This window comes from Ptychodera flava, chromosome 2, assembly GCF_041260155.1.
Source record: "Ptychodera flava strain L36383 chromosome 2, AS_Pfla_20210202, whole genome shotgun sequence".
Taxonomy (NCBI): Eukaryota; Metazoa; Hemichordata; class Enteropneusta; family Ptychoderidae; genus Ptychodera; species Ptychodera flava.
In genome coordinates this window covers 11,933,764-11,953,417 of record NC_091929.1, presented here as the reverse complement: position 1 = coordinate 11,953,417, position 19,654 = coordinate 11,933,764, and the positions used below count along the sequence as shown (strand labels likewise).

Sequence of the window (19,654 nt, the reverse complement as noted above, 5' to 3'; positions counted from 1 at the left end):
AGTCTTATGTAAAGTAATCTCATACTGATACTGATCAGCATATTAGTCATGGTAACTCTCAGTAACTCAAGACACTGGACTTGAGAAAGCTGATAAGCGATGATTGCGATGCCAACACATAAGATGATGACAACAACCGTTTGTATGGCATTTATCAGAAGGAGTATGCCATTGAGCTCTGGCATCTGGTCATGAGCAGCCATGGTGCCTCTAACCCTAGCTTGCTTAGCAGCCATATTGATTTTGAAATTACATGGCACCTACTGCTCAACTGAAGTCCTTATGGGCACCAGTGATTGGGGTACTGACTGATGAATATCAAAATGGAATACGAAATGATCAAAGACAATGACTTGGCTCAAGACATTGCTGGTTACTGTGGCAAGAGCTTCTTGTATGAGCATTTCACCATTTTCACCCGATCTTCCTTCTTAGACAGCAACACAATCATCAACGACTATAGGTCATTCACTCTGTTAACAAAGGCACAGACACAAACCCGGCTAGACAGCGAGCTGTTTGTGAATCCAGACCTTTAAAGTGTTAATTTGACAATAGAAGGGTTTTCAAACAAAGTCTATGCCAAGCCATTACTCCTCTGGTATTTCTAGAAAGACGCCTGCTGATACTTTGCAGAGGGCACCCAAGACCAAAGCCTCCTTCTTTGTGAGATTGATTTCTTGAAGAACAGGTTATGCGTGTTTGTAGATTTGGATGGAGGATTAGGATGGGGTCCAGCTGAAAATCAGCCGAAAAAACACAGCTACAGCAGATTGTCATTACAGGTTGCTGGTGCAAGATCCATGTTCTGGCCGATGGGCAGAATATGTTGGAACATAACCTTCTCAGTAATATACTCCCCAAGGTATAGTTGTACACAGGTAAGAATGAATGGAAGAAAGATGGACGGCAGTTTGTTGGTAGAGCCACCTTTCAATATGATCATCATAAAAAGGGCCCTCCTCTTGTGCAAAGACAGAGTACCTGATGAGCCTGTTGATGGGCTCCCGTTGTTGGACGTTTAAATATGCTATTTCATGAACCCCACTTACTTGAACAGCAAAACCTACAACAAGAGCTTCCTGTTCAAAGACAGTGATGTCATCATCCTCCCAATCCCCTGCACAGGCATGTGTGATTGGCTAAAATGGTCCATGAAACATACACAGGGATGCTATTGATGATCTTTTTAGATGACTGCACTGTGTCAAGAGATGTGAAGAAACGGAGCAACAAGCTAGTCATCTTGGGGTTCAGTGCCTGGCACAACTGCCTCAGTGTGTAGATCCTGATGCAGCAATACATTAGTATCAGCAAGGGATGTGGATAACATCAGGAATGAGTAAGACAGACAAGAGGAGCATCATCAATAAACATGAGATGGAGATGGACAAACAAGAAGTGAAGTGACTGCTTGGCCAGCTGAAGAAGCAGGAACACAACAAGCTAGTCTTCTGGCTGAGGCACCCTTACAACATAGTGTAAGTCTTAGGACTTGTGCTCATGTGAAACCATGCACACTTCGGGTTTCAGGCTCCCATGAGTTGAAGCTGTTCACTTGATCCAGAAGAACTTTTTGCCCTTCATTTTCTTCATCTTGAGCACCTTTTTGACCATGTAGACATCGTATTTATCATGAACCATAACTTTTCAGAGCTCATTCTTATAAAACATGCTAAGGAGTTCTTTACCCTGCAGGTTGGCGATTTTGTGCACAGGGGGCTCGAGTAGAGATGGACCCTAGAGACAGCAAAGATCTCTTTTGTTAAGTGCAGCAGATATCTTTTGGTGAATGCGCCCTTGTACTTCAAAGGTCGCACTTTCCCCCCACATGGAACTTGGGCTTAGCCCCTCTTGATGTGAGCTCTTGAACGATCAGGGATTGGAGGGCTATGCGGTCATTCACAACTGTCAAATCGTATGGCTCAAAGCCATGGCCAGATCTAGGTAGACTTTGCATGTTGACTTTATTTTTCAAAAGACAATATTGCCTTGCCCTTAGTTAGGGTGTTGATGTTGTCATTGCCAGGTCGCATGTCCATTTTTTTCTTTTGCCAAGTTGAAATGCGATAGGTCTTGGTGTTGTTTTCTTCTGTAAAATTGTGCCAAGAGATGTAGCGATGCCCTTGAATGTCGAGCCTTATTACATAAGAGGTATCAGCGGAGAATATCCACTGAAGATGTGGAGAAACAACAACAAGACTTGGTCTTTCAATACAGGCATGCCAGGCAGTCATTTATCCTCGCACTGATTGCTGTCCAGCAACATAGCCATCGGACTGCTTTGACGGACCTGTTAGATGTCGCTTTCTTGGTCAGAACTAAGCAGACTGCTGGAGACTCAACCCTTTTTGCCTTCAGTTTCAGCAGGACAGCTCAAAAGTTTGTGCTGTACGATATTGCTACCAGTCTGCTGGTCCATTGGAGAATTTGCCACCAAAATTCCCGCCAAGCGTGCCTAACATCTTTGTATATCTTGGTATATGTTCAAGTTCAAAGTAGTTCAAGTTGCAGGATCTTCGAACATACCTGCCAATAGCTAGATCAGAGGTTAGCCGACTTTTCATATAAATACCTTCACAACTTAAACTGGCTCAAGACAAAACAATTATGAATTCAAAAATAAAAAATGATCTAGGGTGCATTCTTGACAGCAATGACTCGTATTGTGGTTAGAGAGCTGGTGGCCCATCTGTTGTAAGATGCAGCTGAATCTGAAATGTTATGGAAACAATAAGGGTCCTAGACTGATTGGGGTTGGCCCCTAAAAATGTCAGCAAAACAGGGGCGCAAGCATAAGCTTAAGATGGGGCACCGGTATCTTTTCCCTAGTGATATTAGCATAAAATTTGCATAATCTTGTTAGTAACGTGAGTTCAAAGTTCACGTAAAACGCGAGACTTACCCACTGCGCTTGCGTACACAGATGTAAACATAACCTTACTTGACCGAAAATTGTACAGGCCGGTAGTTGAAGATCGGTGTGTAACTTTTTGTCAAAAGTGAAATTTTCCACAAAATTTTGGAGAGATTTGATACCAATGCCCCGAAAAACCCAAAAGACAACGTGTGGCTGTCGCTGCCAGTCATTTACGTTGGAGTGAGCAGCACAAGATACCGGGATCGGGAGATGCCGACTTCAGGACTTTGACTTCCGCATCGGAAAGTGGTAAGTGTCGCCCGATGCTTCGCTTCTTTCGTGTGAGGAAGTTCATTGTGTTGTCATTCTTCGGGATGATGGAAGTACACTGTTGTGATGTTTTCAATGTTCCATGTGGAGTACAAACATAGATAGTATAGTGATTCACTGCACCAATGATGCGATCTGATGTCTATAGGGCTTCGTTAGCTGCAGTCGTAGCTCGCGCTCTCGTATGTTTTCCCTGGGGGAGTATGAGTTGCCACGGAAAAAGGAGATCTCATTTTTCCGTTGCAATCCGTACTCGCCGGTAAAAAAAAACTGCAAGAGCTGCGACTGCAGCTAGGGCTTCGTCAGTTTTGACAATATTACACCCATCGCATTAGTTGAGACTAAACTTTCTCGCCATTTCCCATTCTCTCTAGCTCTTGTACCAGACGGACTGGAAGTCAGTGCAGACTCTTCTACTGAAGGGCCCCAAATAGATCCATCAAATAATTCTACTACAAATTTTACCATGTCTCCTATTTGCCAATCAAACAAATCCCCATTGCATTACCAATCAGATAAAATATCACATCACGAAAAATTAAATCAATATATTCCCAAGAAGAATTTTCTTTTCCTTCATCATTAATAAATTCATCTCTTTCAACTCAATCATCTCACAATCCTATCCTTACAACATCAGAAACTATTATTAATTTTGTGGAGCAAACAAACTGTGGAAAATGTCAAGAGGAAAATTGTGTCATGAAATTGAAAAAAATGTACTGAGATTTAATTGTAATGTTTGTTTTAATCAGATGGAATTGGTCAATGATAAAAAAATTAAGGGGGTGACAAGACCAAGAAACTGGCTGCCCACATACACTGTCATGTCATTTTTAATGTCTGGTCAGTATCACAAAGATTACAGTGATGTGATGGATCTGCTGGGGTTGCCCAAAGTAGCAGAGTCCACATTTGAAATGGATGTAAACTGGCTCTTCCCAGCAATTGCCACACTATGTGACTGGTCTTGCAGTGAGGTGCAGCGTATGGTAAAGGAGCGGGGTGATGAGCACAACTGGGAGGCAGTGGCAGACGGTTTCTATGGAAGCAGAAGAAATGCTAATAATAGTTCATTCACCCTACATGATCTGAAGAGTGGGAAGATCGCCTTCAGAGCTCACCGAACCAAACTTGGCCAGGGACATAATTGGGAGGGAACAAGTGCTGGGGCTGAGGGAGACATGTTTAGTGAAATCTGTCACAGTGTCAAAGCTTCAGGTATCACCATCAGTCGGCTAATTGCAGACAAAGATGCAGCTCTCGGCAATATATTGGTGGAGTTGTTTCCTGAAGCTGAAGTCACTTACTGCAGCAATCATGTTCAGAAAACTCTCTATGGTGAATTGGCAAACTTGTCACAAGTGAAATGTAAGGTAAGATTGGGTTCCTTTGGAAGGAAGTTGGAAACTTTTATGTTTGGAAAGTATGTGGATGATAGAAGCAAAAATAATATTCCTTCGTTAAACTTGATATTTTATTACACCAACACAAATTTTATGATGGTTACATTAAAATTCACTAGGAATTATCTACTTCTGGTTGCAATACAGCAAAGTTGATGTGAGCTTACAGAATCAACCAAATTATATGAGAAATGTGCAAATAGCGATATGTTATGAATTTACAGTAGTGGTGTGTCAATCAAAACAGCAGATTAAGACTACTCTCTTTATTTTATTCATCATGTTGTGGATATCTGCACAGGTGCCACTACTCCATTAATTATGAAACCATATTTTGAAGTTATTGTGAGTATTATATCCATATTGAATAGTCAGTCATTGTCTATGGTGTATAATAAGAGATTCTTTGTGAAATACTATAAAAAATATCTTTTGCTACAAATTTTCTTGTTCAACAGTGCAATACCAAGTGCAAACGCTTTACAGCATAAGTGTTGGATGCATTCAAGGAGTCATTCAATCACTTTGTAAATTCGGAAGACATCCTGAAAGCAGAAAATCCGCTTCAGGAATTTACAGAGACAGTGATGAATTTTCCACGACACTACTCTGATGATGATTCTTCAGAATGGTGCAGATTTCATCCAAAGGTGTGTATCATTGTCAGGGTCATTCATACATCTGTAATATAAAGATGCAAGTCTCATAGCTATATTAATAATATAATGATTAAAATGTCTTCTCACTTACACTCTCCATGATAAAACGTTGTACTTCTATGATAAAAATGTGTCTAATTTACATTTATTTTTTTTAATATTAAAATTATTTCCAGAAGAAAGACGGTAAGCCTTACAGCTCTACAAACTTTGTGAATTGTCCAGAACAGTTACAGAAATTCACAGACATCATGTAGAAAGTAGTTAACAAGCCAGAAGAGTACATCAATCCTGCTGGTAAATTCACAACAAATGTTGCTAGGGCCTTCCACTCGCTGGCACTAAAATACAGAGACAAAAGGATTTCCCTAGGTCACAAACGCTACTGTATGAAGACGGATATGGCAATCTTGCACAAAGTAAAATTGGAAAATACCATCATTAATAATACACTTCAATGTGACATGGGACAAAATCATGGTTTAGCATGTTGAGTGTTTTTTATTGTTTTATTCCTTACCAAAAAAATAACTTGGTATATTACATCTATTGATTTGCTATGAGGGTAACAGTATATGGCTGTCTACCCAAGGGATTGTGAGTCATCCCATATTAACCTGTTCCTCACAGGTGAAGGCTGAGGGGAAACAGATCATTTTGGAGTGACTCACAAAAGGAGACATTCATCATGCTGTTAGTACAGTAAATATTTTATTTGTAATGCATCTCACAGAGTTCATCATTAGGTATGTTGAATCATTGTCAAACACAAGTGACAATGATTTGACAAACCATATAACAGAAAACAGGCCAATTGTGTTTCAGATATGAATTAAAACTAGAGACATAAATATTTTACTTACCTAGAATATTGGACCAATTTGGAAACTGCTGCTGTTCCTTACTTAGAAGTTGATGTTCCTGAAACAGCAGTTAGAGCAGTATTAGAGCAGCAAAGACAGTGGCGACTGAAGAAAGCAGAGAATGAAAGTCAGGAAGTCATCAAGAAAAGGTATCCTGTATCTTAATGGCACCTTTCTACATTTGTATAATTAGTAGTTTGTCACACTGACATCAAATGTTTGCATTCTACATTGATTTTATTGAGGAATTTATAGGTTCGCTACCACCTAAGGCCTCAAATCATGATCTCACACAAACAGTATTACTAAAGCATTGTGTGTGTCAAGTATCTCTTGCAATTACACGCATCATCAATTCTTCACTGAATTCTGGTGAATTTCCAAACCCATTAAAATCAGGGATTGCACACACGCTCATTATTAAGGAAATCAACCCTTGACAAAAATGTTTTAAAAAATAATACAGCAGTGTCAAATGTAATGTGAAGTTGATGCAGAAGTCTGTATTAATTTAAATTAATTTGTATCTGTGCAATGACAGTCTGGCTGCACTCTTTGCTTTTCTACTGATGAGGCTCATACCATTTTAGCAGTCTATAGTTAAACACAGCATTTTATTGGGATAGGCATTCTCTACAAGTGCTCCATGTGATATACAATGTACCTACAGTCTTTTTTCTATTAGAATTATTAGATTAGTGAATTGCATGTCTCAAACACAGAGCTACACAAAAGAAGAACAGGAAGCGTCGCTTGCGGCATGAGAAGACTAGAATGGACAGTATTAGAGCCACTGGTGTGACAACTGTTGAATATGTGGGCAAAAGTATGGCTGTTGATCAGAGTGACAGCAGTGATGAGGATGAGACTGTCATCATTGAAGACAACATGGCTTCAGCAACACCTACTGTCACAACCACTCCATCTAGTACAGTTGCTACCAACAACGCCAGTACTCAAGCTGCAGCAACTTCATCTACCTATGGTACTGGGACTGAAGCTGGAATTGAACAAGTACCCTCTATGCAATCAAGGATATTTATTATCTTTGATTTAGAGGGTACTGGTGGAAACACACACAGAGATAGTATCATAGAGATTGGTGCCAGTGCATACATACCCCACAGAATCCAGGATCTGGAAACTCCTCTAGAGTTTTCAACTCTTGTTAAGACTTCTGCAAAGATCAAATCAATAGGTTAGTATAGAGTATTAAAATAGCAAAGTTCAAACAAAACTGAAAGTTAATTTAAAAAATGCATGATTATGGAATGGGTCGGATTATTTTCACAAGAATAAATATTATATTTCAAACATTCCCTTTCCAGTTGCAATGAAGACAGGTATTTCCCAGGAATGTTACAGGGCAAACCAAACTATCCACGGCACTACCATCCTTCTTAGATTGGGTGGCCACCCTTGTACAGGAAGTACAGGAAAAATTACAACGCACAATTTATCCAGGCAAGTACACTCACATAATATAACAAAGTTTTATAAATAAATCAAATTATTGATCAAAAGGAATAACAATAAAAAAGTATTTTTTTAGGGCATATTGCTAATCACCACTCAATTATTGTAGTTTGAAGTTTCTTGTGGAATATTATCTTATTGTTCTGCTTATGGAAATGGGCTCAATCACTGGTTCCCACAGCTCAACTCACACTCTATACACAGACGAAACGCATTATTTCTTCCATCATTTAACTTTTGGTATGTACCAAAAATTGTTCTGAAGAAGAATTCATGTGAACTTTATCAACAGTGATTAAGCATTATTTAGTGACCAGAACAACATTTATAACATTACAAAACTAAAATAACCAAAATAATGTCAAAAAGAGTGACTTAATCCCTTTAATAATGATGAACAGACTGATTGCTTGGAGATTACTGAATGGATGCTAGGTGCATTAGGTCTGCACTATGTGTCACTGTCATACTTATTAAACATATTTGTCTTACAGTAATGGTAGCCCATAATGATTATGCTTATGACTATCCTCTACTTTTCAAAGAAGTCCATGTAAGAGGAATGACAGACTTAATTGTAGCCAGGATGAAAGACTGTAATTTGCATTTTGCTGACTCACTGAAACTATGTAGAGAGGTAAGTTGTAGCTGTGTTTATTTTAACATCAGCAAATGTGAAAGGCTGGTAACTTTTGAGTTCTTGTTATTTTTTATGAAGTTTTTTTGTTTTGTGTTTACTTAGGCCAAGAAAAATATAAGTTTGTTTCTCAACCACACGCTCATCAATCCAGACCCACTGCATCAACTTTTTTTCTGCATATTGTCTTCATGTTGTTTGCACATTCTTGTTGGTTGAAGAATGAAAAAATAGAGAAAAAACATGTCACTGCATCATTTTTGCAAGATGTCTAGGAAGAGACACAAACCTTATCTTTACTTGGCCTCAGCAAACACAGATTTTTTGTGTAGAGTCAGATTCAACTACATGTATGGACAAAACTTACCATAGATGGACTGGAAGAGTAGATGAACATCTTATGTGTAAACTGTAATTGAGAAACAATATATATGTACATGTTAATACATGTAGGCATAGGAAGGTATTTTTTTATTGCCAAAGTTACCGTGGTTAAGGAACATTAACTCGGTCAAAATGGCTTGTAAATAAGAAAAGTGCAAGAAGGCAAACCCATGAAAATCTATTAATACAAATACAACAAAAGAACCAAATTTGCTAATTAACTTTAGATCTTCACATATATGAAACATCACATATGTGGAAATATACTCAGTGTTCTCCCCAGAGCAATTACACAGAGTGGTGCATGTTGCTCTGTACTTTTCGGTAAAAAATAGAAATTCATTACCATAACAATCATATTATTGTCAATAACTTGATTGAAGAGTGATGAACAATTTACAAATTAAGGATTATACTTTTTCAGCTGAAGTCTCAGAATGTACTGAAGACAACCAGTGTATCAATGGAGTCTATCTTTAAAGTTCTATTTCCAGACGCAGGTATAATGGTGAGTAATGACAGTTTGATGTTGTAGTTCATACATTTATGCACTTGACAGGGTTTCCCAGTTTTCAAGTATAGAAAGGTACATGTGACAGAATAGGAGGTCCATTGGCTTGGGTGTTGTGTGATGACAATCATTCTTGCAGACAGTGAATGGGAAAAACAGGCAAAGACACTGCATTACAGTACACTAGAACATCATAAATCTACTGAAAATAAATGTTACTTACCAATACACGTATTGATCTTCTTTTACAGCTCATAGGTCACTTGAGGACACAAGGGCACTGAAAATGATCTTGACCAGCAGAAGGGTGAAGCAGCATCTGCAATGCATCGAAACAAAAAATGTCACAGAAACAACAAACACCTGGGAGAAAAAATATCATCATTACAATGCTGTAACAGCTCTGAAATTAAAATGTGTAGAAAACACTCCACCACACAATTCAGTTATTAAAATATCAAACTACACATACAGTAAATTGGTGGAGAAAAATCTTACATATGAAAAACTTCAAGATTTATATGCACAGGGGTCAACTGTTCAGGATTTCGTCAATAAATTAAAAAGTTTGGGATTTAAAAGAGAAAATACAACTAATCAAATTATGAAACATTTCAAAGGATATCATGATGATTTGATTTAATTCATTTTTATAATTATTTAATTTACATACTTAACACAGTTTTTATTATTACTCTTAATTGAACACAGTTTGGGGGCTGATTACAGAATATAATATATATTTTTAATAAAATAGCTATATCAATCAATAACCAGTTTCTGTGTTGTTTATAATTGAACATGTCAGTGTGTTTTCATAGGAGACGGCTCAATTTGTCTTCTGACCAAATTTTCAACAGAATGATCCAGTTATAAATATTAGCATTTAGTCAAAAGAGAAATTGAGTAATCTCCAATGAATCATCTCTCTCATGTTCAATTAATCTACAAAAATTGTGTTCTCATCAAGATGCACTGTAGACACCTTTGCATCTTGATTTAAAAAAAATCACTGACAGAATCAACGAAGGTAAAGTTGGCGTCATCCTGATCCTCATCCTCTGGTGACCTTTCTAGCTGACGCTAAAAATGACGCTACTCAGCCTCAGCTTCAGCATCGTATCCGAAGATTGCCAAAGTTACACTACCTGATGACGGATGAATGATAAAATTCACCCATAACTAAAGAAAATAACTAGTCCATTCTTTCATAACTTTATTTTGAACCGTTTAACTGTTTGCAGGTAATATTCTATCGTTACAATATCCCATACAGACTAGTTTTTTGAAATGTTTGTTATTTTCAGTCCATGGATCCGTGGATACGTTTGTTTGTATCCTATCAACTCTTGTGTTAAGATTTTAAAAAAATTGGTGCCAAAAAGGTATACATGGTCCGAAATGTGTAAAAATCGCCACCATGAGAGGTGATATGAAAGCCCTAATTATTCAGAGGACATATAAAACAATTAACTTGTGTAGCTATGACTTGACGCCTGAAAAGTCAACATATTAAACATACAACCTTTGAACTTTAAGGGCTAAGAATGTTGCGTTGTAACTACACCGCAAGAAACAGATATTAAGAGGAGAGGTTATTAAATATTATGAAATACAAACCCCACTGTGTTTTGATTGGAGCACATTTTAGAGTCGATTTTACACTTATCATTCCATCAGACGCATTCAGGAATAATCGGATCTGACGCCAGTGAAGCTGACGCTGTAGCATCATCCTCATCCTCATTTTCACGTGACCCCTGAGGATGAGGATGAGGATGAGTATGATGCCAACTTTACAGTTTACGCACCTACAGAATCAACCCAATCTATCCAGGTTTTATGTGTGAAGCCTTATGAAATTTCTGAATTGCACTGTCCCATGTTTATAAATTTCATATTCATATTCATATTGTAATTTTTATCATGCATTGTTCCACCCAAAGCCAATAAGCAGTATAGCTTTGAAAATCATTTATACTAGTCACTACAATTAAAACTATTTCTATACAATTTATCAATAATATTGTAGAAATTCCTAGGTAAATTGTCACTCAAATATTGCTGATGACCACCTATAATTGTCAGCTAGGGGACACAGTGACCCATATTTTGGAAAAACTGTTTACAACACAGGCTGGCTATTTCTACCTCCAGCTCCAAGGTCCTATTTATGAAAACCATTAAACAACAGTGAAAACAAACATACCCACTTACCTTACTAAAATACATTTTCTGTTCTGTCATTTCTGCACATGACGATGACGTAGTGATGATCCTCCCTATCAATCTACAAGTCACTATGTTGTCCTGGTGTCTCCATCATACTGTTGCTGGTGGGCATCCTAGGCTAGGCGCTTGCAGTGTTGGACAGGGTCAGTTAATAGGTCTGTCAAATGCCAAGAGTGTGAGGCGGAAGACAGAATCTCGTCGTAACTTTTAGTACTATTGTTGAGATGCAATTTTTCGGCATCACACAGCACTTCAGAAATTTTCCTGTATCTAGCCTGCAACTTTCCTCCTACAGCCTGTGCAAGCTTCTCTGTCCGCATTGGTTCTTCTACGATCCCGCGTACGAAACAGACGCGACTAGTCTCCAAGGTAACTCTTTCGGGCGCTGAAAATTCATGGTTTTCTGTCGCCGCCATTGGACCGTCGACAGTAAAATCCCTAAGGCTTTTTCTACAATGAACCGATTTCAGCGTTATTTTACACAAATGTAAACAGTCAATGTCTGCAACTGTTGACGCATCGTTTTCGCAAATATCCTTTCGTCGAAAAGGATTATCAGGCGAAATACCCGTCTGAAAACGCACCAAATCCATGATTTTTGTAGGGGTGTAACGACCATGCTAAAATACCAACATCGAGCCGTTTTCGCTGCAAACAAAATCCGTCAACACTTTACATGGGTCACCAGAATGACCCTCGCACAACTACTTCCGTTGACATGCAGCGTTTTGCAAAGCCTTAGGGTTTGAACTTTGCACTACCTAATTTGCATATCAATGTCGTCAGGGGCGCGCGCTCATACAACTATCGGATTTCGACTTGTCGCTGTACCTAGCCAACCCACGGCAAGCGTCTTACTCGAAAGTCATAAGTAAAGCCCAAAAACGGCCCATAGCAACCATATAAAAAGATACCGGTGCCCCATCTTAAGCCTATAACTATTGTTTGCAAAGCGTTGTCAAATAAAAGTCGTTAAGCTTTAGCCCCTTAACAGCTGCAATTTTTAATATTCAAATTATAACACAAAAATACTTTTGTGTGACTTTAAAAGCTATGATTTAATCTATTTGCTAAAATGTTACATCGACGAACGATATAGTCAAGATAAAAGACGACAATGAGGAAGAGTTGTAAGTTTCAGGTGATAGTTTTTAAGTCCGATAAAACCCACAAACTGGGCTTTATCATATACAAGATATACGAAGAAAGCTCGTTGCTCCGAATATAATCGACTTTGACATAAGTGCCTGGTCATTTTTCTTCAAGGTTGCTTTGACTTTACTAAATATAGAAAGAATTCATGGCACCTTTATCAGGCACCAGTTTACACACCTAAAGACTTCACTTATTAAACATTTCTCGATCACTTTTATGAAAGAAGACTAAGATTCTCATTCTGAAATTCCCCATCATATCGTCAAAATTTAGTTGCCTTACATGCAGTGAAAACCGACACACGATTCGTGTTCTTTAAATTTGCCATCATGTTTAAGTCGAGCTAAATCAATGTTATTCCAAAGGCGTAAACTAAGTCACAATTTACACGAGATGGCTTTTCAAAATATATGACAGTACTGTAATAATTTTACCTTGAGATTAAACATTTTGTATTACTTAATCATTTACCTATGATTCCCTATTGTGTGTTGGTCAAAGGCCAATGAAAAAGGAAGCGGTTGTGAGATCCGTTCCTGCAGCACCTTTTGAAAACTTTCGACCCTCTTGGGACAGCTCACCGTCATTTTATAAGTTTATAAAAGTGTGTTGTAAATTGTAAACATCAATATTGTTATCATTCAGGCTGTCCAGATGGCTGGTTAATTGATATATCAGAGCAAATGTGTTATAAGTTCCACGATACATCTCAAACTCAACTGGAGGCAAAATGTTATTGTGAACGATTTGGAGCACGCCTGGTAGTTATTGGGACGCAGGAAAAATCTGACAGAATAAATCAACTTAGACCATCTACTGATGTTAGATATTGGATTGGTCTGGAACGGGTGAGTATCTATTTATCACTCAACATGTATAGATTAACGAGAGCAAGAAAATGATCATTTCAATTATTTTAAAGTAGCAGTGGGTAATGTCTGTATATTACAAGCCTAGGTAAGGTCTCTTTTAAACAGATACATTTATCTTTCGGATTACTCTTTATCTCCAACGACTTAACACTTCTGATAAATCACAACTACTATTTCAGTGCAGAACTTGGCAAAACGTAACATATGTGGTATGACAGCACAATTTCATCATGATTATGAATAATCTTTATGAATTTACGATGGAAAATATATATAACAATTGCTGAAAGCGAACTCAGACCAGTACTATTAAAGACCATTAGCGCAAATGTTCAATTGCTTTTCTCCATCTGCGTCGTATATAAACGGTTAGAATTGTCACATCCTTTACCTATCGTAACTTTGTAACTCATTCGGCTTGTAAAATATGTCCATTTGATCGATATGAGCACTAGTCTTATTTTGTTGTTGTTTTTTTGTCTGTATTTTCTTTCATAGACATCTTTTCACCTGATAAAGTCCTAGAACAAAACATTGTCCTTACATTATCAAGGCAATAAACAGAAAATCTAGATTTAGATCAGTAGACGAAATATATTCATCTGCTAATAACAAGCAACGCTACGAACAGCTGAGAGCTATCTGTACAACTCTAATGTGTATATATATATATTATATATATATTATAAATATATAATATGTATGCATATGTATGTATGTGTATGTACGTGTGTGTGTATTACTTATTCGAACATTAATAAGTCAAATATCTATGACAATTATAGCGTTCGGGCGCTTTCAGTCGAAACGAGCACTAAAAATAGTATCTGTTATGATGGCTTTTGTATCCGTTGCAGCCATTTTGGGTTGAAAGTATCAGTTTTTGCCAAATACCATTGAAAAGGCTGAAATTGCCACAAAACATCACGCTTTGGGTTTTATTTGCTGCAATCAGCAAAATTAATCTTACTGTTTATAAAATGTTTCCATGGCAACCATTTAGTGGATTGAAATATCAGTTTTTCTAACATTCCATCAGAAAACTTTTGATTGCTCCCAAAATTTCCCAATCAGTGTATCTAGGCTTGAGAAAATTAATTATAACGTCCACTTTTGTGTTACTTTTTTTTCACGGCAACCAGTTGAAGAATAAAAAGTATCAATTTTGCCAATTAATGCGATGGAAAGTACGGAAACTAGTTGCACTTGTTTCAAGAAACCAAAGGATATTGATTTTTTTCCAACGAAAATGACAAAGGAAATAAATGTGCAGGCTTGGTTTTCTCAGAGAATGACTTCTTCAGTTTGTCATGATTTGCTGCCTAAAAGTGTTGCATGTGTTGTACCTACTGCACAATGTGACTTTTACGGTTGTTTTATGGTTATTGGAAACTTTAACTGAAATATCTAAACATACTTTCACTAGATATTATTCAAAAAATATTACATGCAACTCATTATTGCTATATGAAGAACTAAAACTATTATAAACAGGTAACCTTAAATGATACACGTCAAAGATAATTGTGGGTAATCTATAATACACAGGCTCTATTTAGAATGAACTTTGACTTGCATGCTGAAATCAACGAAATGCTGTCTAAACAAGGTAAACAATCATGAAATCCCATGAAACACATTTTTGAAACCATATTTGATAATTTTCTTTATAAAAAGACCAAATTGTCTGTAAAATACCTAAGTATAAACATAGAAAAAAAAAGAACTTTTGAATTATTCAAGTAGTATCTGATTTTGCTTTCCATCTTAAAGAACAAAAATTGGATAATTTCATAGATCCATATTATTTCGGCGGGCTGAACGAGGAAATCGTTTGGTATTTGAATGTCATCCTCTTTCACTTGTACCAATGATGTGAAGCCTGAAGGAGTTTCCTCAATTTATTGATCTCTTTACTGTAGATATAACCCGTTTAAGTGTAACTATGAAAGTTCAGAGAAGCATATACGTATATGTACAAATTATAGCGTTTTTTCAAGATATTGATTTTAATGCTACTAAGGATGAAATGTAGGTCGACCATCTCTGATAGATTAAGTGTTGCGCGTTTTCCTATGGCGTATTTTAACAGTCTTGAAATAGCACATGTAGGATATAAAAGGACCTATTAACATTATCACTTTAAAGACGACGCAGATATTGAGTGTCAAAATATATCAAGTTATACTCTGACAAAAATGTTTAAAAGTTCCATTCAATTGTTCATACCAGGGACATTATATTAAAGGCTTTTTGGTGACGAAGAAATTGATAATACTATTTTAAGAAGACACTTTTAATATGAATTCTTTTCCATAAGATACTAACATTTGGTGACGCTAGTGTTTTTGTGGCTCATGCAATCTCAGGTGTATGTAAATCTAAATGTGCCCCAGATCAGACAGTCAGGCACACTCCCTTTTATTGTTACATGCTTTTTCCAAGACGTTGACCAACTTATGCATCATAATTATGACAGCATCTCCAAGATAATACTTTAATATCGTACACAGCTTTCAGCAAATCTTCAATTGAAAATTTAGCAAGTTTACGATATGTACTTTCTTTTTAAGAAGACATGCTTTAGGGCAATGTTTTTGATCAGTAATATTGTATCTACTTAAAGATAATATGAGCATAAAGTGGCAACATTACGCTTGATTTCTAAAGGGCAAAAATTCAAAATTTTCCAATATCAACCCTGACAAATTTATATTATTGATTGCTTTGGTCAAATTAAAAGCTTTACGGGTGCACAGTGTATCGACTAAAAATTATATTCCCGATGTGTAACAGATTGATAGCACTGATCAGTTCAGATGGACAGACGGCTTCACAAGTTATTACAGAAATTGGAATAACAATCAACCTGATAACATTGTGGGTAATGAAGACTGTGTATATTTGCACGCCATTGGTAAATGGAATGACATTCCATGTACCATGACTTATGTCCCCATATGTGAAATCGCAGCAGGTTGGTAGCAGGTATTTTTATTTAAATCTAGTGAAATATTGACTTTTAATTGACATTAACATCATTAATTGCAGCTGAGATCAAAGGGGACCAAAACGGTATAATGATTAATTCCTCACAATAGCTTATGAATTTAAATTCAAAACTCACAAATCGAATATCAAAATTCAAAGCTTGAAAAAACGAGGCTAGTGAAAGGAACAAAGTTGGTCATCTTTCATGGATTTCGCTTGATGCATGATACTTCTTATATTAACATGTTGAAAGATACTGAATACATGAGTGACCATGCATATATTCAAACCTTGTTTTAAACAAATTAAATGAAACCATCGCGAAAATGAATTAATGGGCAGAGACATAATTCACAGCGGAAAAATAGTTGAAATAGCGGAAAAATAGTTAACAGAGAGAATTGCGCTGAATTTTACCATAACAGCTCGTACTTGCAAATCTAGCACTCTGATTGGTTAAGATACGAATGGACCCATTGTATTTTCGTGATGTACCACGGTTGGAAAATCACAGATGATACGCTGTGCTAGCTATCATTGCTGAAGTTTCGAGTCTTTTACATTAATTCACTTTGTTGTTTGGAGAGCAACAATTAAATTAGACATATAATACACAAGCTGTTCTTTTTCTCATTGTGATATTTCAATCCATTTATGTGAAACCGTTGTATGCGTAGAATTTCTTATACATCATCACATACTGACTCAAAAGAGTACGCCTGTTTAATTTTCCTTTTTTACCTTATTTTGAATACCATTTTGCTCAAAAGCAAATGAAAATACAGTATCGGTAAATCCACCACATCGACATCTTTGCATTCAAAATAATGGTATTAACAGCATTCCTATTGAACGTCTCAATTTTTATGGTAACGGGTGACATAGATGAAAAGGAGGCAGTATTCAAAATTTCGCTAGTTTCTTCTCTATACGGCAGTTACGCTTGTTTGGATCATGGGCTTCAGGTGTCTGAACATAGTAAGCATTGTCAGTGTTATGCAGTTAGTTCGTGCCATACTCTTTCCACATGGCACAATATGTCATCACTGGGTCAAACATTTCCAAATTTACACAAGAATATGCTTAGTTATATAGTTGACCTCACTTTGGTACTTGCCTGTATACCCGATGCTTCAGGGTTAGCTTGCAGTCTGTTGGACACCATTGAATAAAACACACAGTAATTTTGATGTATAGACATTTTGCGTCAATTTGGCTGTGTTATTTTGTACTGAGGATCAGTCGACTAAACTCATCCATGCAGGCGCATTTCTTGTATACTTGGCATTTCTCCAGCATTTTAAATTAGATCCATGGTGCAATCGTCGGAAGATTTTGTGTTTTGTGTGCGCATGTCCGCACTTGTATGCTAGGGCATATCAGAAGTAGACAAGGAGCTAATAAAAAAGATCATCCAACATTCCGCCGATCCAGCTGACGAGACTGCATGTGTGAGCAACGAACTATTTGGTCATCCATCGTTTCATTGGACGCTCGTTACTGATACTTGTCTTCTTTTATCATGAAAGTAAACAGCCACTCACACGAGTGACAGCTTGTTATTTGCCTATTTGCATCAAAACCCACGTCATGGCAAATCTATGCATATGTGCATATCAAATAAACTGGTTACCCGTGATTTTCACGGATTGTTAATGTATCTGCGTGGACAAATCCTTACAACATTTCATGTACCCACAACGTTTAAATCTGTGTGGGGAAAAGTTGTCATTTCTGGTTCCGTCTGGTTTGAAAAATAAGCCAATACGAGTGCAATGTTGCTTGCCGACAAACCAATTTCTGACTTATTCTGGTTTATTCATGGCCTATTGGGTCCTCTGTGCGATAGCGCTACACAAAGCAGGAGTGTAAAACATCTGAAACACAAAAAAACAGCTGAACCAGTAAGAAATCCTGCAAGCTACATTAAAAAGAACAACAACGATCATCAAAATGAATTTCAGACTAACATTTATTGCAATTTACATATAATGAAACAGGAATTGTTGCAACATAGTTGAATCTAATACTTACAAGGGAATATTCACTAAAATTGACATTCTTATGAATGCTTCTCGTAAAATCAAATTGATAACATAATTTGATGTTATAAAGTTTATCTAACGCATCTGATGCAAACTTGCTCGCTGTTTCACTAGAAAATCCCTGCACACTACAGACCACTCATAACTGTCAGCTCATTTACTTCACATCCCAGCTTTGTCAAGCCAGAAATACTCTACAAATTGACATGTTCCTTTCATACATCTGACGTAATCAAAGTTTGAAACCCCAGATAACTAAGCAAACCTTGCACATCATTGTCTCTTTCCATGCTGCAGAATATTACACCTTCAAGAAAAAACACAAACTGCTTGCTCCTTCATAGATGAGCACCCTAAACAGGGCTGCTGCTTTGCATCTCGTCCACAGAATGTGAGTTTTCCGGCATCCTGGAATATACATTCAAAATTTGAGGTACAAAACTAGCTCCTGGTAAAACACTCAGTGCCCAGATACTAGTACAATGGAGGCAAGGCCTAGAAACTGGATGTTTAGGGAATCTGTACAAGTATATTGGAATGTTCATTGGTAGCATTCTAAATTACAGTTACGTTCTCAAACACATATTTGACTGCAGGAACAAAAATTATCAAGTCTTCTACCTATTTGCTAAACTATTGTACTGGATCTTTGACACACTAGGTACATGGATGTGAAATGCAGCTGTGCTTGTTATTTTTCTGACTGTGCTATGCTGGGGATGTTATTTTAATAGCTGGTAGTCTCTGTAGGTTCTCAGGGCTGGTACGGCTGTGTGTACATCCATGAACCAGCCCTCAGAAGGTAACAGGTCTGTATTTTTTCCATCGTACGGTTACAGGTTATCAGCTGTAACTTTTGGCAATTTCCAAGTTTGTTTTTTGCAAAAAACTGCAGTTTCTTGTTCTACTTCTTAAGGCATGATGAATGTCAAGCATACATTATCAACCCAGTTCATGTGTATATTTAGCATTGTTATTGTTGAAAATCGAATTTCTGACTGGAATAGAATTCTTTTATCATCAATGACAATGGCTGTTAAACATGTTAAAGGTAATATCTCAGCTCTATGAGATGCTATGAAGGTGATTTTGGTGTCATTTGCCAGGTAAACGGCGCCAAGGAATTCATATCTTTCATTGCCCGACATGTAAAACCCTTAATTTGCATAATAAAATCCAAGCTGGTCGCCAAAACGACCCCCCAAATAGGTAAAATGTCATATCTCAGCTCAA

General features: G+C 37.1%; 1 protein-coding gene across 1 annotated transcript; it reads left to right on the top strand.

Annotated features, from left to right (window-relative positions):
• Positions 1 to 5,224: 5,224 nt before the first annotated feature.
• LOC139148988 (uncharacterized) lies at positions 5,225 to 8,104 on the top strand. The gene is made up of 5 exons (XM_070720468.1): positions 5,225 to 5,246; positions 6,123 to 6,267; positions 6,841 to 7,316; positions 7,447 to 7,582; positions 8,089 to 8,104. The coding sequence occupies exons 1-5, from the start codon at positions 5,225 to 5,227 to the stop codon at positions 8,102 to 8,104; spliced, it is 795 nt and encodes a 264-aa protein (XP_070576569.1).
• The last annotated feature ends 11,550 nt before the right edge of the window (positions 8,105 to 19,654 follow it).